The 25,406-nt window shown below is 39.5% G+C and overlaps 1 protein-coding gene across 8 annotated transcripts in view; it reads left to right on the top strand.

The window, feature by feature from the left end:
- Positions 1 to 25,406, top strand: part of cerkl (ceramide kinase-like) — a 185,510-nt gene that overhangs the window by 115,647 nt on the left and 44,457 nt on the right. For 7 of the 8 annotated variants that reach the window (XM_043693484.1, XM_043693482.1, XM_043693485.1 and 4 more), the window contains one exon: positions 4,697 to 4,839. The exons of the other annotated variant lie outside the window; for it this stretch is intronic. In XM_043693484.1, the coding sequence (XP_043549419.1) occupies positions 4,697 to 4,839 (143 nt within the window). The remainder of the gene's footprint in view (positions 1 to 4,696; positions 4,840 to 25,406) is intronic. 8 annotated transcript variants of the gene reach the window in all.

Consider the following 25,406-nt stretch of genomic DNA (forward strand, 5'->3'; position numbering starts at 1 on the left):
TGTGCAAAGTCAACTGTTGCAGGCCCCTATTAAACAACCACGAATTGGGTGAAATGAGGCTCTTGCTGTTTTGAAATAATAAGTCATGGTATGCAGATGCATTACAAATAGGAGCTTGCTATAAGCCAGTGTGATGCCCAACATGCTAAAAACATGCTGCTGACTTAACCACACTATCGTCCAATTGGAATATTAAGTCAGCTCACATGCCATATTTCCAACTCTTGTGAACTCTATAAAATCTCTCCAATAAAAGACTTCTATGACTACTTTGTTTATGAATGGAAAGATATCTTGCTCCAGCCAGAAACAGGACATGTGAATGAATGCTCCTCAACTGGCAATAGGTTATATTATTCACCCTGGGAAATAACAGTGGCAGTCCCTGTATTTCCATCAAATTTATCTTCCTATGAAAACCCTTTGCTAAATCACTCAGTTGTATTTTCTGATGCCTCAAGCTTGCCATTCATTCAGATGTGCAGTATGCTTGCTGCCACCTCCATCTCTTTCAAAAGTGCTAATGATATCTTCAACTCCAAAAATCCATCCTTTTCTAATCTCCTTATCTTGTCCCTCCAATATTTACATTTCATTCAAAGCTCCCCTTTGCTTTATTCCTAATGTGTTCTATCTGCCTGTCATTCCCATCTCTATCCACACTTATCTATATTGTTTCTTTGCCCTGGTGAACTTAAAATCCTTTTTCTTGTCTCCGAATTAATGCATGGCCTTGACACCATACCTTTGAATTCTATAGCTCCAATTTTTATCAGTGCAGAGAGTATCTGCACCACAGTGAAAATAATGAAAGAACTTGGCATTTCCCATTTTCATGAGGGCGGGATTAAGGACGGGCCATTATTCACATTTACGTATGGTGTCTGTAAAGACTTTGTCATTTAATTGATCAACAACATCAACTGAAATCAGATTTTGCAATCCCTAGTGCCTGGAACTAGGAGTTTGGAGATTAGACCAGCTAAGAGGAGTCTGTTCTTGGTACATTTATTATGGGTAGCTAGGGTGTACATTTAGGAAGCTGTGGTCCTGCAGCTTTGGTTCCAAGCTATGTTGGAGGTGGATTCAGGATCCTCTGAGGAGTAGACTGGCAGATAACCTATTTAGAGAAGGGGATGTCTGGTGTTCTTTAGAGCTGTTAACAGTGGAAGAAATTGTGCTTAAAACAAGCATGCATCCTTTAGAATTGCCCAGCTTATCAAGTTATGTCAATAAGTATTGACTTGTCAAAAAATGTTGGTAAGTATTGACATGTCAGCATGTGTCAACATGTATCGATGTGTCAAAAAGGGTCAACCATTTAAGAAGTGTAAATAAGTGCTCTGAAGAAGTCATGCCACACTTGAAACCTTAACTTTGTTTTTATCTGTCTACAAATGCTGTCAGACCTGCTGAGTTTCTCCAGCATTTTCTGTGTTTATTTCAGTTTTCCAGTATTACTGTATTTTGCTTTTATTTCAACAAGTGTTGACCTGTCAACGGTTATAATTGAAAAATAGGATCAAGAGTAAGTAATTCAGACCATTCAGCCTGTTGCACTATTCAACATGCTGATCTTGTATCTCAACACCATATTTCCACTGTTTTTCAATATCCATTGACTCTTTAGCTCAAATATAATATATTATTAAATATATTCTGAATAGTTTCTTAAGTATATCCACTGACATTGCCTCCCTAGCCTTTTGTGATACAGAATTGCATGGGTTCACCACCTTCTATGTGAAGAAACTTCACCTTGCCTCAGTCCAAAATGACCACCTGCCACCTCCTCAAACCATGACCCTTTGTTCTAAATCCCTAGCCAAGGGAAGTATTATCTCTGCATCCAATTTGTCCATCCTTGTTAGAATTATGTTTGTTTTAATAAGAAGTAATCTTTTAAAATCTAGTGAATATAGGCCCAGTCACCTCGATCTTTCCTCAAAAGACAAACATGTTATCCCAAGAATCAGACCGGTGAACCTTTTGTTGTACTCCCATAATGGCAAGTTTATTTTATTGTTTAAAGAGACCATATTATTATCATAAATTGCATACATTACTCCAAGTGTGGTCTTACCAAAGTCCTGTGCAGCTGCACTAAGACTTTCTTGATCCTGTACTCAAACCCTCTTACAACAAAGGCCAACGCATCATTTTTCTTCCTAGCTGCTTAATGCACCTTCATGTTTGCTTTCCACGATAAGTGCACAAGAAAACAGAGCTCCCTTTGTACATCAACATTTCCCAATCTTTCACCATTTAAACAATACTCTGCCTTTCTTTTTTCCTACTGAAAAGGACAATTTCACTTTTAACCAATCATACTGCATTTGTCATGTATTTGTCTACTTGCTCAACTTGTCTAAATCTGAACCTCTTTCTGTTCTTCTCACCACTCTTTACTCAGCGAGTCGTGAGTTCATGGAATGCCCTGCCAGTAGCAGTGGTGGACTCTCCCTCTTTATGGGCATTTAAACGGGCATTGGATAGGCATATGGAGGATAGTGGGCTAGTGTAGGTTAGGTGGGCTTGGATCGGCGCAACATCGAGGGCCAAAGGGCCTGTACTGCGCTGTATTTTTCTATGTTCTATATTCACTCAGTTTTCCACTTAATGTTGTATCGGCAGCAAATTTCAAAATATTACACTTGATTCCCTTGTTCAGATCATTGAAGTATATTTTGAATATCTGGGGACTGAGCACTGATCCCTGTGATATCCCATTTTTCACCCCAAAAAGGACCCCTTTACTTCTACGTTTTCCTGTCTTGCAACCAATTCTCAGTCCAAGCCAATATATTACTACTAATCCCATGTGCTTTGATTATTTTTTACTATAACCTCTTAAGTTGGACTTTATCAAAATCTTACTGAAAGTCCAAAAGCGCAACATCTACTAGTTCTCCCTCATCTATTATACCAGTTACAGCTTCAGAAAACTCCAGTAAGTTTGTCAAATACAACTTCCCTTTCATAAATCCATGTTAACTTTATGTAATCCTGTTATCACATCCTTTATTATAGACTATAGCATTTTCCCTATTTCAGATTTTAGGCTAACTAGATTATAATTCTCAGTTTTCTTTGTCGTTCTTCTTTTAAACAGTGTGCTTACTCTCAACCCAATCTGCCAAGTCATTTCAGAATCTGCAGAATTTTGGAAAGTGAAAACCAATGCTTGAACTATTTCAATACCAATTCCTATTATGCTCAGGCATGTAGATTGAGGTCCTAAGAAGTATTCAACTTTCAGTCCCATTAATTTCTCTTGCACTATTTTCCTACTAATACTTTTCTTTTTCTCTCAACAATTCCTCCTTCTCAAAACATCCTTAACTCACTAGCATTTCTGTGAAGTTATTTGATCCTTCTGGGAAAACAGAACGAAGGTAGTTGTCAAGGAATGTCATCCTGTCAATAAGCATCGACTTGTCAAAAAGTGTCTTGAAGTGTTGAAATGACAAGTAACGATGTGTCAAGCAATGTCATCCTGTCAAGAGAGTCAGCATATGTTGACCTGTCTAGAAGCATCAATAAGTGTCGACCTGTCAATAAAAGTCCAGAAATGTTGACATGTCAAGTGTCTTCATATGTCATCTTGTCAAGTATTATTTGAAGTCTCAGTGTAATTAAGTGTTAACCTGTCAAGAAGTATCAATAAACGTCTACCTGTCAATAAATGTCAACTTGTCAAGTGTTAGTATGTGTATTTATCAATGAGACTGTATTTCTCAATAAGATGTACATTTCAATATTGAAATTTAAGTAATAGAACTTTTTTTTTTCTCCTATGAACATGAGTACTTATGGGCAGCCAATGAGGTGGCGTGGTAGGTGAAGGGAGAAAAGGTGGTCGATGTAAATATTAACTTGGCATAGGTGTCTTAGGGACATGGAGATGGATATTGTGGCAATATATGGGTGGATCATGGAGACCTGATCCAGGAACAAACATTGGGGTCTTTGTTTCTTCCTTTACATCTCTCCCCTTTACTTTTGGCTTTCTTCCCATCTATATCCTTTTATCCCCAGGAGTGCTGTGTTCAAATACAATCAGGTTCTCTACAAGTTCATTCCTGTATCCTATTGATTATTTTCTGTTATCTCCAGCTTCAGAAGAATTTTCAGCTCCCTCCATGGTGTTGCCCTTTCCTATTTCTAATCTCTGCCAGTGTCACAGCCTTCAAGATATCTGCAATCATCTAATTCTGGACTCTTGAGTTCCTCCAATTTTAAATGTCATTCTATTGATCACATGTCTTTGGTTTGCCTAAGCTTAAAATTTTCTCTCTTCATCTCTCTGCCTCTCAACTCCATTTTCCTCCTTTAAGATGCTCTTAAAACTTCTGGTCACAGAGTACCATTAGCAAACCTGATGAACAAATTTTGATGAAAATTTAAAACTTGAGATCTTACAGTATAAACAGAAAAATATGAACATTTTTCAAGTAACTACTTGGAATATTGCATGTTCAAGTCTAGTGAGAATGCTAGCTAAATATTTATAAGAAATTAATATTACATAATTAAAGCTTTGCAAATATTAGAAAGAGAAGTGTAATGTCTAATTAAAATTTTATTAAATAAGCCATATTTCTACCAATCGCCCCAAAACTTTGTGCATTATTTGAATAAGTAAAACCAATGTTTCTTTTACCATTATTTCTTGTAATCTGTTTGTTACCTACAGTCTTGTGTGTGTGGGTGGTGATGGGACTGCAAGTGAAGTGGCCCATGGCTTACTCCTCCGAGCTCAGATTGATGCTGGGAGGGACATCGATTCTAACTTCACGCCTGTCAGAGCACCACTTCCTCTCGGCATAATACCAGCAGGTGGGCTTTGAAAATGCTGACTCATTTGCTTGTACATCTGTCCTTTATATGTTTATCACATCTTTGTAATTTATATTAATTAACTAGTTTTTGTTTGTTATGTTGTATATGTGTATGTTTGTGTGTATGTATGTGTGTATATGTACATAGGTATTAGAAAAGACTCTAATTACTTTAGAAGTTTTCTTTTTACTTGAGAAAGAAAAGTGCATCTTGTGATCATTTATTTTTGTTTTCTATTTACATGCTTGATCTTCAAATATCTACCCAAATCATATCCATCAGAAATTATGGAAAATAGTGGTTTAAGATGTACATCAAATATTCAATATAATAGACAGGTCTGTGTGCATATTATGCTAAAAACTCCAGATCATGTTGGTTCCCCAAGTTTAATATGTAATTGGAAAGTATGACACACATTAGATTTTCAATTACAAACCTGGTCTTGTAAACATGAAGTTATTAAGCATTGCAATATGATTTTGGTCCAGAGCACATATTAGTTTTATAAGAATAAGCTGTTTGCACAAATCTATTAGACCAGCATTTCTGTTAATTTTCACAGAGGAGAATGTTGTAATCATAATGGATTCAATTCATTTAGGTTTCGGTAGAAGCTGAATATTTTCAGCAAAATATCCTTGTGCATACTCTTCCCCATGTCTTAAACTCAATACCATAAAAATCTTCAATTACAGGAAATGTTCTGAGAACATACAGCCCTGCTATAACGAGATGTTGATTGCACATAAAAAATTGTCCAAAAATAATGTAAGCAAACTCTTAATAGATAGAACTTAAGGTTTTAATGTTATGTTTACATGCTAGTGTTGGGAAAACACAGGAATGTGAGGAGGAGCTTGGAAATGGAACTATTTTGCCATTCTGGATTAAAAGGTTTTGTGGATACATTTGATTGCTGGGAATTGTGATGAGCAGTAATTATTGAAGTCACACGTTTAATGAGTGCTGTTAGTCACCTGCTTTTTTTGTTGAAAATGAGGTAACATTGGAAAGCAGACTAGCAAATCTTTTAAGAGAGAAAAGATGTGTATTTTGGTTTTAATTGTGAAAAGATTGGTTTGGGAGTCCTGTGGTGAAGGTTGCCTTGCAACAGCCTTAAAAATCAAGTTTCTATTCTAATGCACTACATATCTCAATTAAAGGAACAAACTTTTAAGAAGTCAATAGCAAAAGGTAAGATTTCGGTCAGCTGAAAATTACAGCCTTACAGCTTGACAGGTTGCACAGATCTCTCTCCATAAAATATCTCCTGTGAACCTGAGAAAGTTCCTAAAACCAGTATCTCCACTTTGTTCTTAAACTCCAAAAACTGAAATGTTACTTCTGTTCAAAGACCTAAGTCTAACCTACTTCTAATCCAAACTAAAACCTGATCCACAGATCATCCATCAATTTTACAACTTTCAGAATTGCATCTTGGGGATAAGGAATCAGCTGGACTTTGTATGTTTGTATTCAGATTTTAACCCACTGAGGTGCTTTTCCTATTTTCTTTCTTTATTAGAGCCCTTATCATCCCTGCAGCATTGTATTGTTTTATTCATCATATGATTGCTTGTATTTGGGATAAAGAAGATATTGTTTAACTCTGAATAACGATATCCTTTTTTTCCCATGTAAGAATAAGTTTGTGTTTAAGAAACCAGTCCTTTTTGAGTTTCGTGGGAAAACCTGTTGAAAGTCTGTCTCGTTCTGGATAACGGTAATAAAGAGAAACAAATTGGCCGTTATGATGCATCTCTTGGTATGATGGATCTTGATTACCGGCTCACTCCTTCCATAGATTCATAGTCATAGAGATGTACAGCATGGAAACAGACCCTTGGGTCCAACCTGTCCATGCTGACCAGATATCCCAACCCAATCTAGTCCCACCTGCCAGTACCCGGCCCATATCCCTCCAAACTCTTCCTATGCATATACCCATTCACATGCCTCTTATGAGAAACAACATCAGATAAGTTGGAATAAAATAACTAGGCTAAAGAAATATAGTCTTTCATTAAAAAGAGTACTTTCTACTCAATTATTTTATATTTAAATACCTTGATTCAAAATAGCAGATTGGTGGATACGAGCAATTTTTAAAAATTAATTTATTGTAAATATAAATTTAATAGCTGTATTTGCAGAAGACTGTGAAGAAATTACCTGAAATTATTCTGCTTTTGGTTGTTTTAAAATAACTAATATGAAATTAGTTCATATGAAATGAGATTGTCAAGAGCCAGTTTGGGATCTTTGGTGGAGGTGCATGTGCTGAATGTTGATGATTAGCCAGTCATCGCCATCCCATTAGATTATGTGGACAATAAAAAAAATGAGCAGGATTGAAAGGGGCCCACAACCATTGGCACAAAACTGTTATCAACAGTTTGCAAGAAGAATGGCTCAAATGCAGTTGAGAAGTATAGGGTCTTGTTAACCTTCTGGCACCATAGGGAATAGTGAGAAGAATAGTCAGGTACAACATATTAAAAACAGAGGAGGCCCTTCAAATACATAGAGAACGTAGGGGGATGTAGGAATGTAAGAAAGAAATTAGGAGGGCAAAGTTGGGCCATGAAGTATCTTTGGCAGATAGGATTATGGAAAACCCTAAGGTATTTTATAAGTATATTAAGAATAAGCATTACCAGACAAAGAATGGGGCCTTTTCGCGATTGATCTGTGCATGGAGCCCAAGGATGTGGGTGAGGTCTTAAATGATATTTCTCATCTACATTCACAGAGGAGAAAGATATTGTAGCCAGGGATTTCAATTGTGATGGTAAGTTTCTAGAACATATTAAGGTTAATGAGGAGGAATTATTAAATATTTCAGCAGGCATAAAGGTACATAAATCCCTAGGGTCTGATGCAGTGTATTCCAGGCTGCTATGGGAGGCAGGAAAGGAGAATGTTGCGGCTCTGACAGAGGTACTTAATACTTCGCTGGCTACAAGTAAATGCCAGACAATTGGAGAATAGCTAATGTGGTTCTTTTACTCAAGAAGGGCAGTAGAAATAGTCTAGGTAATTATGGACAGTTAGTCTGATGTCAGCGGTAAGGAAATTATTCTGAGCAAAAAGATTAATCAACATTTGGAAAGGCAGGGATTGATCAGGATAGTCAGCACAAATTTGTTAGAGTGAGATCCTGTCTGACCAATTTGAATTTTCTTCAAAAAGTGACTAAACATATTTTTGAAGGTAGTACAGTTGATGTGGTTTACATGGACTTCAGTAAGGCCTTTGACAAAGTCCCAAAGGTAAGAGCCCATGGGATCCTAGGCAAGTTGGCAAATATGATCCAAAATTGGCTTGCAAATCAGAGACAAAGGGTGATGGTTTTTTTGTGATTGGGAGCCTGAGACCAGCAGTGTACTAGAGGGATTGGTGCTGGTACCCTTGCTGTTTGTCATGTACATTAATGACTTGGATGTGAATGTACAAGGTATAATTAGAAAGTTTGCAGATGACACAAAAATTGTTGCAAGTGAGGAGGCTAGTCTCAGACAACAATTTAATACTGATCACCTGCTAATTTGGGCGGAGATATTGCAGATGGAATTTAATCCCAGTAAGTGCTAGCTGATGCATTTTTGAAGGTCTAATAAGGGAAGGATATACACAATGATTAGTAGGTACCTAGGGACTATTGAGGAAGGGATGTTGCTGTACCAGTCCATAGATCCCTAAAGTTGTCAGCAAATGCTTGCATTCATTATCCAGGATATGGAATACAGTAGCAAGGAAGTCTTGTTATAACTTCATAAAACATTGCTTAGTCAACAAATGGAAGATTCTGTGCCATTTTGGTCACCACACTATTGAAGGACATGATTGCACTGAAAAGGATATTTGCCAGAATGTTGCCTGGGTTGAAAAACCCTGGTAATGAGGAGAGACTGGATACCCTAGGTTTGTTTTATTTGGAACAGAGAAGGCTGAACTGGTACCTGATTAAGGTATACAAAATTATGAGACACAGAGACAGAGTAGATTGTGAGAATCTTTTCCTCATAGCAGACATACCTAAGACCTGAGGGCACAAGTTTCGGGTGAGGAGTAAGTAGTTTAGAGGTGATCTGAGAAGAACAATTTTTACCCAGAGGGTGGTAGAAGTATGGAATGTGCTGCCTGGAGGATGTTTGATGAATTACTGCATCTTGTACATAGTATGGTGATGATACAATGGCTGTGTTTTGTCCAGGTTAGCTAACGTATTGGACTGTGTGTCTACATGTGAGCAGAGGTCATTTTAGCATTGTGGATAATGACTTCAAAACTAAAATTCCATTTAATTTATTAGCTGCATCAATAATATAAATACAAATTAGAACAAGTATTGATCAGCACAATAGCAGCTTTAAAAAAATATAAAATACTGCAGATGTTTAAAATCTGGAATAAAAATGGAAGGTACAGGTTTGGCAGTATTAATAAAGAGAAATTGATTTAGTTTTACAGGTTGGAAATGACTCCAGAACTGAAGGTAAGTCGTAATATGATGGCTTGGTTTTGTTATGGAAAGGGCGAAGGGAAAGAGGAACAAAAGGATGATTTGGGAGTGCGTGGAGGACAATAGGTATTAAATATCAAAGGTTTCATGAAACAAGAGGCAAAGGAAATGGCAGTGGTTGTGTAAAAAGACGAAACATTTTTCCAGCAAGAAAGTAAACGCCAGAATATTGAACACCACTGAGTGAAAATAGTTTTAAAAATTTCAAACCAGCACACAATCAAAATGAGAGCAAATCAATATACTTGCCATTTCACCCATTTTTTTCATCTTGATATGATCCCTTTTTTTCCTAAACTACTTTGCCTCAATTTCTGCAATAAACGGCGGCACGGTGGCTCAGTGGTTAGCACTGCTCCCTCACAGCGCCAGGACCAGGGTTCAATTCCCACCTCGGGCAACTACTGTGTGGAGTTTGCACATTCTCCCCACGTTTGCGTGGGTTTCTTCCGGGTACTCCGGTTTCCTCCTGCAATCCAAAGATGTGCAGGTCAGGTGAATTGGCCATGCTAAATTGCCCATAGTGTTAGAGTAAATGTAAGGGAATGGGTCTGGGTGGGTTGCTCTTCGGAGGGTCGGTGTGGACTTGTTGGGCCGAAGGGCTTATTTCCACACTGTAATCTAATTAATCTAAACCTCCTGAAGTTAATGCCTCCTAAAATCCTACCTCTTGTAAGAACTCCATTCTCACTCTCAGTTTCTGGGTTCTCTGCTGCATCTGTCCTGATGGTGTAAGCTTTCACAAAGGCAGTTCTGATGGGGTTTTTTTTCATGCCAAGTATCACCCTTTTTGTGATTTGATGAGCCTATCACTCATGTCCAACCCATTTTCCACACACGCTCTCACCCCATCCCTTCCAGAACTGCAATAGGATTCCACTTGTCCTCAATTTTCAACCCACCAACTTGCATATTCAAAGGATCATGTTTCACTTCTGAATGATGCCAATAATGAAAGCATTGACTCTCCCATCCCATTTAGTATTTTAATGGACCCATTACTTCTACAAGACCCTGGTCCACTACTCACACCTCTTCCACTTTCAATGCAGTTGCTGGAAGCATAACATATACCTTTTACCATATCTCCATCCAAGGTCCCAAATACTCCTTCCAGGTGAAGCAGCGCTATACTTACTTTAGTAGTGCCTGTATACTGTTTCCCTTTTCATAAAGTAGTCTCCTCTCCCTTTGGAAGTCCAAATGCAGATTAACTGATTACTCTGCTGAATCCATAAATATTTAGAGACAAAAATCCATAAATATTCCAGGAGCTTCTGATTGCTTAATACTTTCCTCTACCACCATATGCTCATTTTTCTATCCATGGCTTGCTGATGTGTCCTATTGAAGTTCAATGCAAGCTCAAGGAGAATCACCTTGCTTTCTGATTAGGCACTTTGCAATCTTCTGGACTTAACCTCTGGTTCAATAATTTCAGATCATGGACGCTGACTCTCCTTTTGATTCCACATTTTGCCATGTGACAGTTTGATTTTTTATAAATTAACGGATAGAGTTATCTGTTGTTATGCTATTAATCTGCTCACTGATGCCCAGTTCAGATTCGGTTGGAGCCACTCACTCCTGACCTCATTACAACCTTAGTGCAAACATGGACAAAATCGCTGAATTCCAGAGGTGAGGTGAGAGTGACAGTCCTTGACATCAAGGTCACATTTTGAGTATGGCGTCAAGGAATCCTAGCAAATCTAGGATAAGTGAGATTTGGAATCTTACGTGGCACATTGGAATGATGGTTGTGGTTGTTGGAGGCCTAACCATCATCGGCTGCCTCTATCATAATGTCAAAAATGGGGATGTTACCCAATGATTGTGCAATATTCAGCACCATTTGTGACTCCTCTGATACTGAAGCAGTCCATTTTCAAATGTATCAAGATCTGGACAACATTTGGACTTGGGTTGACAAGATTTTTATCTCTCCAACCTGGAGGCTTCCTGCCTCTATTCCTGATGAAGGGCTTTTGCCCGAAACGTCGATTTTCCTACTGCTCGGATGCTGCCTGACCTGCTGTGCTTTTCCAGCACCACTCTAATCTAAACTCTGGTTTCCAGCATCTGCAGTCCCCACTTTTGCCAAGTAGGCAAGTAACATTTAACGCCATAGAGATGTATAGCATTGGAACAGACCCTTCGGTCCAACTACTATCCATGATGACCAAGTATCCTAAATTAATTTAGTCCCATTTGCCAGCATTTGGCCCCTATCCCTCGAAATCCTTCCTATTCATATACCATTCCAGATGCCTTTTAAATGTTGTGATTGTACCAGACCCTACCACGTTCTCTGAGAGCACATTCCACACCCAATCCATGTGAAAAAGCTGGCTCTTAGGTCCCTTTTAAATCTTTCCCTCTCACCTTAAACCTATGCCCTCTAGTTTTGGACTCCCCTACCCTGGGGAAAAGACGTTGGTTATTCACTCTCCATGACCCTCATGATTTTATAAACTTCTTTGAGATCACCCCTCGGCCTCCAACACTCCAGGGAAAATAGCCCCGGCCTATTCAGCCTCTCCCTGTAGCTCAAACCTTCCAATCCTGACAACATCTTTGTAATTTTTTTCTGAACCCTTTGAAGTTTCACAACATCTTTCCTACAGCAGGCAGACCAGAATTGAATATAGTATTCCAAAAGTGGCCCAACCAATGTCCCGTACAGTGGCAACATAATCTCCCAAATCCCACACTCAATGCACTGACCACTAAAGGCAAGCGGACCAAATGCTTTCTTCACCACCCTGTCTAGCTTCGTCTATTTTCAAGAAACTATGAACCTCCTTTTCCTGTCCAGGAACAGCGGGAGACAGAGCGTTGGTGACATTCAGACCAGGAGGTTGCTGGGAAGGTTAGGACTTAGTATATGTTTGGATAGCGGCTAAACCCAAGATACTACACATGTGGTATCTCCCTCCCACCCCCCTCCTCTAATCAGAAGAAAAGGACTCTAAGGTTTCTTATTTTCTTTTACATATTTAAGTACATTGTTTGGTATTAGTTGAGTTAAAGCTAAGGCTTACAATGGCAGGGGACCTCAGACCCGTGGCTGACGTCCCTGACTCTTACACTTGTAAGAAGTGTGTCCAGCTGCAGCACTAGTTTGACCACATGACAGTTCTGGAGCTGTGGATGGATTCACTGTGAAGCACTTAGTGAATTGGTCACACTGCAGATTAGAATTGCTGAGGGAGACAGTGGATGGGTGACCAAAATGCAGAGAAAGAGTAGGAAGGTGGTGCAGGTGTCCCCTGTGGTCATCTCCCTCCAAAACAGGTATACTATTTTAGATACTGTTGGGGAGATGATTCACCATGGGAGGGCAACAGTTGCCAGGATCACGGCGGCACGGTGGCACAGTGGTTAGCACTGCTGCCTCACAGCGCCTGAGACCCGGGTTCAATTCCTGCCTCAGGCGACTGACTGTGTGGAGTTTGCACGTTCTCCCCGTGTCTGCGTGGGTTTCCTCCGGTTTCCTCCCACAGTCCAAAAGATGTGCAGGGTCAGGTGAATTGGCCATGCTAAATTGCCCGTAGTGTTAGGTAAGGGGTAAATGTAGGGGTCTGGGTGGGTTTCGCTTCGGCGGGTCAGTGTGGACTTGTTGGGCCGAAGGGCCTGTTTCCACACTGTAATGTAATCTAATCTAATCTAAAAAAAAAAGGCACCATGCTGGGCTCTGCTGTTCAGAAGGGAGACGAAAAAGACTCGTCAGGCTATGGTCATAGGGGATTCTGTTGTAGGGAGAGTAGATAGGTGGTTCTGTCGCCGAAAATTAGAGTCCCGGACAGTATGTTGCCTCCCAAGTGCTCGGGTCAGGGATGTCACTGATCGACTGCAGAGAATTCTGAAAGGGAGGGTGAACAACCAGTTGTTGTGGTGCATACAGGCATTAATGATATACAGAAGAACCTCGATTATCCGAACGAGATGGGTGGGCACTATTTTGTTCGGATAATTGAATATTTGGTTAATTGATTTCCGCTGGGGCTTGGTGTTTTCAGTGAAAGCTGCTCCCTGTCCAAGAGACTAGACAGCAGCACACCGCGTGCAAGATCCCGTCCACCACTAACCCCTACCTGCTCCCCCCTCCCAATCCCGTCTGCTCCCACCCTGCCCGCCTCCAACCCCGATTGGTCCCAAACCTGTCTGCTCCTAGCCCGCCCCCAAATCCGTCCAACATCGTTCCCCCCGCCCATCCCCAACCTGTCAGTTCCCACCCCACCCACTCACCCCCAACCCGTCCACTTCCACTCCGCCTGCCCATCCCAACTCCATCCAACACTGCCCCCCTGTCAACCCCCTGCCTGTTCCCATTCACCCCAACCCCAATCCCTCCCCGGGGCAGCCGGACTGGACACCCATAGTACGACTGCTGCTGCCTTGGTGGGGTAAGTCGCCAAATAGTGTGCGTACACACACAAACACACACACCCACACACACCTACCTTTTTGACAGGTTCTACAGGACAATGTTGGAGAGATTATCTGGGGAACTGGGGGGTTAGGATACACCTCTGTGTAGAACTCCAGGGAAGGTGTGGGGGGAGAGAAAGAGGGCGGGAGGTCAGTCATTTAGAGATGCTGCCAGGACTGTCCAGAACTGTTCTCGGCAGCATCTCAGTGAGCCAAGTTAGTTTTTAATCATTGTACCTGTAAACAAAAGACGCGATCAGGGTTGAAACAGCTCTTTGACAGTAATGTTTCTATTGGGACCTTGAGATCCACTTTGGATAATCTGATATTTGGATAATTGATATTCGGATAATCGAGGTTCCTCTATAAATAAAAAATACGACATGAGGTCCTGAAAGCAGAATTCAGGGAGCTAGGAGTGAAGTTAAAGAGAAGGACCTCAAAGGTAGTGATGTCAAGATTGCTACCAGTGCCACGTGCTAGCCAGGGTAGAAATGAAAGAATAGGCAGGGTGAACACGTGGCTTGAGGGATGGTGTAGGAGGAAGGGGTTCAGATTTATGCGACATTGGGACTGGTTCTGGGGAAGGTGGAACTATTACAAATTGGATGGTCTACACCTAAACCAGACTGGAAATAATGTCCTTGGGGGCGTTTTTGCTACTGCTGTTGGAGAGGGTTTAAATTAATGTGGCAAGGGGCTGGGAACCAGCAGAGAAGACTAGTAGATAGTGAGGTAGAAACTAGAGACTGTAAGGAACAGGATCATGAAGTTAGCATTACCAAGGGGAAGAGTAAGCAGAGAGCAGATGAACGCAAAGGAATTGGTGGGCTGAAGTGCGTATGCTTTAATGCAAGGAGTATTTGCGTTCACAGAGACTTGGATGAAGGAAAGGCATGATTGGCAACTAAATGTTCCAGGATATAGGTACTTCAGACAGGACAGGGAGGGAAGTAAAAGGGGGGGAGGAGTTTCATTACTGGTCAGGGATGATATCATGGCTGTGCAAAAGGAGGACACAATGGAGGGCTTGAGCAGTGAGGCATTATGGGTAGAGCTAAGAAACAAGCAGACATTGGGGCTGTACGACAGCCTCCCAACAGTGAGTGTGAGGTAGAAGAACAAATAGGTAAACAGATTATAGAAAGATGTAGAGGCAACAGGGTGGTGGGGATGGGAGATTTTAATTTTCGCAACATTGATTAGGATACACTTAGTGTCAGAAGTCTGGATGGGGCAGAATTTGTAAGGAGCATCCAGGAAAGTTTTCTACAGCAGTATGTGTCAGTAGTCCAACTAGGGAAGGGGCCATATTGAACCTGATGTTGGGGAATGAGCCAGGCTAGGTGGTAGAAGTTGCAGTGGGGAATTTCTTTGGGAATAGTGACCACAATTCTGTAAGTTTTACAATACTCGTAGACAAACACGACAGCGGTCCTAAGGGAAGAGTACTAAACTGGACCAAGGCCAATTATATCAAAATTCGACAGGAGCTGTGAAATGTGGATTGGACACAGCTATTTGGAGGGAAGTCCACTTTAATATGTGGGAGGCTTTCAAAGATAGGTTGAAGATAGTGCAGGATATGCATGTCCCTTTGAAAACAAGAGACAGGAACGGCAAGATTCATGAACCATGGATGACAGGAGAAATTGTGCGACTAGCCAAGAGGAAAAGGGAAGAGTACATAAGGTCCAGGCAGTTAGGAACAGAACAGGCTTTGGAGGAATATCGGGAAAGTAGGACCAATCTTAAACGAGGAATCAAGCAGGCTAAAAGGGGTCTTGAAATAACTTTAGCAAGCAGAATTAGGAAGAATCCCAAAACCTTTTATTCATATATAAGAGGCAAGAAAGTAACTAGAGAAAGGATAAGGAAGGAAGGTTGTGTGTCGAACCCGAGAGAATGGGTGAAATTCTCAATGATTACTTTGCATCCATGTTCACTGAGGAACGGGAGATGATGAATGCTGAAATTAGAGATAGAAGTTTGTTTCCTCTGGATCACATTGACATAAGGAGGGAGGATGTGTTGGGTAGACTAAAGGATATTAAGGTGGACAAATCCCCAAGACCAGATGGGATCTATCCCAGGTTGCTGAGGGAGGTAAGAGAGGAAATAGCTGGGGCCATGACAGATATCTTTGTAGCATCCGTAAACACAGGTGACGTGCCGGAGGACTGGAGAGTTGTTGCCCCCTGTTCAAGAAGGGTGGTAGGGATATTCCGGGTAACTACAGACCAATGAGCCTGACGTCAGTGGTGGGAAAGTTGCTGGAGAAAGTACTGAGGGATAGGCTCTATTTATATTTGGAAGACAATGGTCTTATCAGTGATAAGCAACATGGTTTTGTACGGGGGAGATTGTGCCTTACCAATTTAATAGAGTTCTTTGAGTAAATGACCAAGTTGATAGATGAAGGAAGGGCTGTAGATGTCATGTTCAATAAGGTTCCCCATGGTAATCTAATGGAGAAAGTGAAGTCACATGGTGTGTACAGGGTGTTCTAGCTAGGTGGACAATGAACTGGTTGAGCAACAGGAGACAGAGTAGCAGTTGAAGGGAGTTTCTCGAAATGGAGAAGGGTGACCAGTGGTGTTCCACAGGGATCAGTGCTGGGGTCGCTGTTGTTTGTGATATACATAAATGATCTGGAAGATGGCATTGTTGGTCTGATCAGTAAGTTTGCAGAAGACACCGAGATAGATAAGTTCTTGAGTAGGGAGATCAAGGGAAACCAGGAAAAGACAGGAGAATGAGATTGAGAAATTTATCAGCCATGACCAAATGGTGGAACACATTCAGCTTGCCAAATGTCCTCATTTTGCTCCTATATCTTATGATCTTACCAATCTCCAAAACTGGGAATGTCTGTTTAGTGTTGCTAGTAAGAAGAATGTAGTTTATGTGCTAAAGGTTCTGAAAGAATAATGTTTCTGTTTCATCAAAATCTTCGGTGACAAACAATATATGTCTGAGATGTTTTGACTGAAACATTTTGCGGTCTTGGATCCATGAATCCCTTTAATGAAAACATATCAATTTATTTTGTCTTTATTTCTGTCTGGCAGGTGAGCATCACTACCATTTTTTGTCCATCCCTAGTTATGCTTGAACTGATTAGCTGTCTAAACGTTTTTTGAAAGCAATTAAGAATTACCTGGCCAAGCCAGATAAAGATGGCAGATTTCCTTCCCTGAAACGAAGAGTAAAAGTAAACCAAATAGGTTTTTAATGACAATTGACAGATGGTTGGCATTAGACTACCTTTTAATTCCATATTTCAAATTTCATTATTTGTCATGATTGGATTCATTAGCTTTGGGCTAAGGATTAGCAATGCTTTGATATTGCCACTACCCCATCATCTCTTCCTAAGATTTCTTAGTCGAGTTGAAAGGTCAGAGACCTGATGATGCCTGCGCTGCGTATATTGTACCTTCTTTTATGTTTTAACTGTGAAAACTGGAAGATGTGAGAGAGGCATTTCCACTATTGTACATTGGAAGTTCTAGTGTACTGAACTGATATCAGTTAACACGAAACATGTGATGGAGTTGCCTGTTCGTTTCCAGTTTGAGAAAAGCCTATCCTCTGTTTCCTTTATTTCAGCCAACTGACTGTTGCAGTGGCAAACATACAATGCTAACTCTCACTCAGGAGCATGAAGCATTGAATAAACAGTTGAACTTATCCTAATAAGAATAAAGCAGATTATTAGATTTTATTGTCCCGAGTACTCAAGTACAGGAGTACAGTGAAAACTGTATAAAGTCATTGTTCTCCAATGCTATCTTCGGTACAAAAAAGTTTTTAGAAAAAAACAGCCATCTTGAATACAAAAACCAAAACAACAATTGAAGATACAAAAACCAGAATTTTTAAAAAAGGCAGGTTTGAGGGGCCAGGTGGCCTACATCTGTTCCTATTTCTTATGTTTTAATGTTTTTACATCTTGTTAAACACTTTGAAAATCCATATAATCAAAATCCACCAGAATCCCCTCATTAACCTTTTTTATTATTTCATCAAAAAAGCCAATTACATTCATCAAACACAATCTGCTTTTTACAAATCTCTGCTAGCATCCCTTAATGAACTTAAAGCTCAAAGTTGTACTATTGAGCCTGTATTGTCTCTGTGTGTTTCTTCTACCAAAAGCCCTTACCTCACCTTTTTTTGCATTGAAATTCATTTGCCAGGTATCTGTCCGTTTGGCCAACTTGTCAATGCCCTCTGAAGTCGCTGAGCATCATCCTCTCAATTCACTAATCTCCCTAGCTTAAAAGTCACACAAGACCAGGATATAATCCAACAGGTTTGTTTGGAAGCACTAGCTTTCAGAGCGCTGCTCTGACAATAATCTAATTGGTGGCTCCCTAGCTTAGTATTATGTATAACATCCTGTCCACATTGCTTGTATAAATCAGAAAAAGCAAGGATCCTAACATTAATTTGCTAACCAATCTGCCTTGCAGCACCATATCAAATACTTTCTGAAAGTCCAAATATACAACATTCACAGCGCTCATTCACTTGTCAAAGAACTCAAGTTTGTCAGACATGGCCTGCCCTTGGCAAAGCCATGTGGACTATCTAGTATTCACTTATTTTTTTTCCTCTAAATGTATATTTACTTTATCCAGTTTTATGGCCTCCATTAGTTTTCCCACTATAAATGTCAATCTGACAGGTCTGTCGTTTCCTGATTTCTTCTTTACTCCTTTCTTAAACAATGGTGTCACATTTGTAATCCTCCAGTCCCAGGGACTAATCCTGTGTTCAGAGAAGCCTGTAAAATTTCTGTCAATGGATCCACAATTTTCTCTCTTACCTCTCTGAGCAATCTAGGATGCATTTCATCCAGGCCTGGTGATTACCTGGAGTGCTGCCAGCCTTTTTAGCACCTCTTCTTTATCTTTTACTATGTTGCTTAGTTGCTCAACATCCACATTTTTAATTAGATTATTGTCACCGTTTTCTAATTTGGTAAAGACAGAAGCAAGATACTCATTTAGTACCTCTCCCATATCCTTTGTTTAGTGAGCAGCTTACCCTGCTTGTTCTTTATTGGCCCTACTCTATCCTTCACTAATCTTTTACTATTGATGTTTGATGAACATTTTACTATTTGTTTTAGCACAGCCTGCCATCCTTTCCTCGAGGTTCCTTTAGCCTTCCTTTTCCCAGCTTTAGTCTCTTTCCTGAATTTGAGATACTCTTCCTGATTTCTATTGCTGTTATTTTCCAGTGTGCCTTCTATGCCTTCCTTATTTTCTCTTCAATATCTTTAAGCATCCTGGGTATTGAAGTTTTGGATACCTCATATTTATTTCTCATAAGTATGAGCCTAGCTTGCACCCTATTCATCTCTATTTTGAAAATCTCTGATTTTTCATCCACTGTTTTATCCACCAAAATACTTTCTTTTCAATCAGTTTGCTCCAGTTCAACTTTAGACCCCTGAATCTGCTGTTTTTCAGCCTGGGATCATAATCCTTGACTGATTTTAATCCCTTTCCAACTTAATATTGGATTTTATCATATTATGACCACTATTTCCCAAATGCTCCCCAACTTTGAGGTTCTCCGCTTGGCCTGCCTCATTTCCTAGAACCAGATCCAGTATAGCTCCCTCCTTGGTAGGATTGGAAATGTTCCAGAAAGTTCTCCTATGCACGTTGCAGGAATTTCTCCCCTTCCATGCTCTACATGCTATCTTTTTCCCAGTCTACCCTGGGTTATTGAAATCACAAACTTTTAAAGCCCTTTCTTTTCTTGCAGATAATCTGCCTACAAATGCTACCTTCTACTGCTCTCCAATATTTGAAGATCAATAATGAATACCCAACAAGATCCTTCTTGTTTCTCACTTCCAACCATATAGATTCTATTTCAGGAACTGCATCTTGTTCAAGAGCAATTAAACTAATCTTTGAGAAAACTGCTACACTTCCTCATTTTTTTACCTATCCTATCGCTACTAAAAGCTTTATAACCCGGATGTTAAGTATCCAGTCCTCTTCTAGCTTGAGCCAATTTCCATCAGGCAAAAGATACAGAAGCACCAACAGGTTCAAGAACAGCTTCTTCACTGCTGTTATTAGGCTGCTGAATCGATCTCTCTAATGTCAAAAAATGTTGATCTTTCTAATGTTGATCTTGCTTTGTGCACTTCTTGTGCAGCCGTAAACTTTTATGCCGTGATCTGTCTGAGCACCCTATGATCTATGTGTCCTTGTTTGCTATGATTTGCCTGTACTGCAAAACAAACTAAAACAAAACTTTCCATTGTACCTATGTACATGTGACTACAATAAATCAAATCAAATTTCTGTCAAAGCTACTAGAGTAATTTCTGCTTTTTATTCCCCAGTTTTGGTCATTATATTCCATGCATTTGCATGCATAGAGTTTAACCTCACTCTTTGGAAGATGACCATTTTGTTGTTTACTGTCAACAATGAAGTTTTCCTTGTTCCCATCTTCTGTCTTTTGCCCTTTCCGGTAATTCCAAAACTAGGAGCGTTAGTCAACTGCCTTGCAAGTTTAAATCCACCCTCATAACACTATTTATCAGCCAGAAGATTAGTTCTTTTTCTGCTCAGGTGAAGTCCATTTCTTCTGTGTAGGTTTCTCCTTTCTCAAAAGTGATCCTAGTCACCCAATATTCCAAACCTCTCCGTTGTACACCATCCTTCAAAGCACACATTTAACTCCCTGATTTGTCTTTGCTTAAATGGTAAAGGCTGTGGCAGAGGTAGTATTTCTGACGAGCTATCCTGGACGACCTGTGTTTCACTCACTGACTCTTAAAACTGATCCTGCAAGTCCTTCAATCCATTCCTCCCTATGTTATTTGCTTGTGTATGATTCTCAACCATTGATTGTTCACCCTCTCTTTCCAGAAGTTTATCCAACTACTTTGTTACATCCCAAATCCTTGCACTTGGGAGGCGACAGACCATACAGGACTCACGATCTCAGCTGCAAACTAGCCTGTCTATCCCTTGAACTATTCAGTCACCCACTTGCGAATCACCATCTTGCGAATGAATCACCTACTACTATCTTACTAATCTGCCTATCAGTCTCTCTGTATTTTCCCCCAGAATAGCCTTCGGCACCATGGTACTGTGGCTTCCTCTCGAGTCATCCACACCTGACGTAGTATATTGCTCAGTAAATAAAATTTTATTCCTAATTAGATGGCTCCAAAGAGTTCTGGGTTTTTTGGACTTGTTTTTATTTTCTTTTTGGCAAATTCACCTGCCTTCTCTACATTCCTCCTGCCTGCCTATCATGACGTGGAGTGTCCACTATCAGGTAAGACTATTCTAGAAAGCTCTCTCCTCATCATATGGTGCTTAATGAGGAGAATCGCTGCTCCAAATTAGACACAGGTTGTTCAAGGACTGCTATCCTCTGGCATTTCATGCAAATGTGATTGTCCTGGATGTCTTGTCGATCCAAAGCTTTCCGCACTTTACATGCCACACGCACCACAATATTTCCCAGAGTACCTATCATCTTTACTGGTCAAGATGATATGCACTGCTGAGATTCTGCTGTTTATAAGCCACAAACAATTTTCTAACGCCCCTCTCTCTTGTGGTGCACGGAGCAGAGAGGGAGGTAAACACTACAGAAATGTAAATTTTGGGGCTTCACTGTTTTTTAACACCTGGTTTTCCACAATTCTCTTCTCAGTTGCAGTACCGGAGTCGACTTCTCCCAGAATATTTTTATATTTCAAAAACCTACTTTATTCATTAAGAAAGTACTACCTGTGCCACAGCCTTTGTATATACATTTATAGTCAGTAGAGCTCTTCAATTCTATACAGTCTTTACATATGTATAACAAATAAACCAAAGGCATTTCTTACTTTGAGAGTATATTTGTGTTTGAGACACTAGGAGCATCCAGTAACTGAATGGACTACCATTGTACTTTGGCTGAAAGACCTCAGATGATGGTCTTTCCCCACTGTACTTTGGTGACAGCTGCCCCAGGTTTTAGTGCGTCCCTCAGCTCCCAGTCCTGGACCTTGGAATGTGCCAGTCCACAGCACTCAGTTGTGGTCAACTCTTTGCTCTGGAAGACCAACATGTTTTGTGCAGACCAAAGAGTGTCTTCCCATAACTCTCTTCAGTTGCTTCTTACCCATGCTCTCTGGATGCTATTCCTCCTGTTGAGCACTGGGTCCTCCATGATTCTCTCCTTATTTGTGTTGAGTGAGCCAACTTCTCCCAGAATCCTCCAGTTACTGCTCACCATTGCACTCTGTTCACCCTATTGGTGACCATTCATCAAAAGGAGAGGAGACTGCAGACCCAGGAAACTCAGGATCCCTTGGAGCTAACAATTATGGAATTTTGCATGAAATGCCTGAAGTCTTAGCTTTTTTGCTTCTTAGCTCTAACCAAGTGGAGTCTGACCTTGCCCCCTTGAGGAAAGCTCTCTTTATCATTATACAATGTCTTCCCTAATAAATATGCCATCTTAACTCAATTTTTCTTCTCACTTTTTTCTGAACACTTCATTTCCTTGTATTTAAGTGCCCAGTCCTCTTAATTTGAGCCACAATTTCATTATGATCACAGTGTCTTATTCTCATACTGATATTTGTATTTGTAACTCACTAAACGTTGGGTGAGTCCTAATACTGTTTCAAATGTTTCGTAGTACTGTTATATATATAAATTTATATATATTTATAGATATTTTCTCTCTAATACAAGACTATACAACTTAAAATTATTTGCTGTATTCTTCTTTCTAGCTTAGCTACCTATCTAAACTGATACAGGCATTAAAATATATGTTGGCTTTTAGCTTTTGGCTGTAAAATCCTCATGAATTAATTGCACTCTCCACTTCAACATTTCATATGTATCGCCTGTACAAAATGGTAAGTGGGTAAATTTGAACCCTTGAATAACCATTTGCTCGTTCATCCACCCTAAATAACATGGGAATTTAGAGGATGGCCATGTCTCTGAACTGTCAATAACAGATTGCATTCAAGTCAAGTCTTCTTTCTTCCTTAATAATATTTCAAGTAATTAGCATTGTCCAGTTAATAATAATTTGATCCTTATGTGAGTATAATATTTGAGGCTATCAAATGCAAATTTCACATACACTTTGCTGTGTGATACTGTGGGAAGATAAAATGTGTCAGAATATACAAACATCAGACATTTAATTGTATTACCACGTATAGCTGAAACTTTATTGCTGGAACAGCACAGCAGGTCAGGCAGCATCTAGGGAACAGAAGATTCGACGTTTCGGGCACATGCCCTTCTTCAGGAAGGGCATTACCACGTATAATCAACAAAATTAAGTTGATTATGGAAAATTATTCTTTCAGTTGAAGAAAGTGTTGTAGTATCAGGATGTGCAGCTGCAAGTATAATTTCTAGTAAGTTCGTACATGATTGTGGTGGCTGCCTCAGTTATTGTAGACACTTTTTATTAGATCTGCATATGTAACATTTATTATTAACTAGAATGCAAAAGCACTGTGTATATAACAAAGCATTGAATGCAACATTTCAGTTTAAATGTTTAATTTAGATGATGTGTTATAATAGCCTAAAAATGTCAACTGATTCAAATAATAAAGCTTAAATCTTTTTTCATTAACATTTTACTAAATCAAATTTGAAAGGAAATATTTTTGAGATCTGCAAACCAAAATTCTTACCGGTGACTTATAGACATGCAAGCAAAGAAAATTAAGATACATTGTGTTTAAGGGTGACAACAAATTAAAAGTTTTATGAATCAATGTGCAGCAACCTACTATAAGATTTTATATATTTCAGGCTGTGAACTTCAAAGTTTACACATTTCTTAGCTTATAACTGTTTACTTACCAATTAATTTTGTGGGCAAAATATTGCTTAGTTCTGACTGAAAATTGAGAAACTAAGACTTTTGACTGAAAATTAAGAGAAATAACCTAATTTAAACTGCGAGTATTAAGTTAGTTTTTAGAAGAGTTTCAGATATGCTTGAGTAGAAAGTCATTACAACACATTTATCAGCTTGAAAAGGAAGACATTAACAGCCTTATGAATATGCATGTGTCTGGTTAATTAAGTTAATTGTTCTGCAGAAGTGCTCGCACTTCCAAGGACAATTTTTTAAACAATTTCTGCTTGATACAATCATTAGTCATGCTTTACCTGAACTATTAAAATCTTAGTCTTCAATTTAGTCTTGCCATAATTTTAGCTGAAAAGATTGCCATCAAATGGGAGAAAATGAATGAGATCCCATTGTGTCTTGTGTTTTGATATCAGCTTATCTTTTGCTGCTGAGAGAAATTGGTGCAATTAGATTTTATTTATAATGAATATATTAATTAATTTATCAGCACCCATGTTGAGCAGTGTCACTCTTTGCTGCTCTGAGAATGTTCACAGTGGCATGAATATAAAATTAAATACCCATCTCTTCCATGCCCAAGCTGTTCACTCTCTCTAACACAGTTGTGGAGAATGCCCAGGTAGGGCCAGCATTCATTTTTTTAAAAAAAAAGTGACATATGGAGATTCCCAGATAACCAAAAGACTGACAAATATCTATAGTGTCATTTTGTTGGGGCACAGAATATCTGTAGGCTATTTGTCGGCGCATTAGTCATTCAGCATTTTTAGACTTTGTTAAATTCCCAGTTTCTCCAATGAAGCATTGAGCGCAATATGGAAATAATTATATTTCAGCAACCAAAATAAAATAAAGTTGCATGCAGATTGTCTGTTTTCCAAATGTGGAATATCTATTTTTAATATTTTTATAAAGTCCACATGAAAAAAGACAGTTTATATGTTTAGAGTAATTAAGAATTTCTTAATGTTTGTATTGCATTTCCATGAAGGACATGGGAGTAATACTAAATCTTTGTCTGGGGGGGCGCGGTGGTTCTGCTGAAAGCCACCCTTGCCCTTGTTGCTATACCCCTCTCATCACCCATCCACCAACCAGTTAATCTCCCTTCTCACCTGTGACCTAAGATCTAGTGTTTTCCTGGCCCTAGGTTAGTGTCATACCAGCAACAGACATCTCCTTCCCAATGGTGCAGATGTTCATTGCAGCCATCAAGTACTTCAGTGGAACAAGGTGCAGCAGATTTTTTTGAAAAAAGGTGATAGCTTGTTTAAGAATCTGCCCATGACTATATTTATAAAATGAATAATGCCACTAACCTTACTTATGGCCTCAACCTGTAAGTTAACTTTAGCGAATTATGAATTTGAACCTTGAAGTCTCTACATTTGTTTACGCACTTAAGCAATATGCTTAAAACCAACATCAAGATTGTCCATTTGTGTCTTTAGCACAAACAGTAATTTTACGAAGCGAAACAGCAAGATATTGGCACTAAAAATAATGAACTATAGCAAAGTGGCAACAAATATATTTATAATGATATTTATATTTAGATTGATGTTCCCAAACCAATTTTCTGTTGTCAAATTGTATAAATGTAAAGTTGTTCAACTACACTACATGGCAAATTTCTTTGCCCATATGAAAAGTAAGGTGACAGTTTTATAATTCTGGATTCAAATTTGATTTTACCAAT

Source organism: Chiloscyllium plagiosum, chromosome 7 (genome assembly GCF_004010195.1).
Source record: "Chiloscyllium plagiosum isolate BGI_BamShark_2017 chromosome 7, ASM401019v2, whole genome shotgun sequence".
NCBI lineage: Eukaryota > Metazoa > Chordata > Chondrichthyes > Orectolobiformes > Hemiscylliidae > Chiloscyllium > Chiloscyllium plagiosum.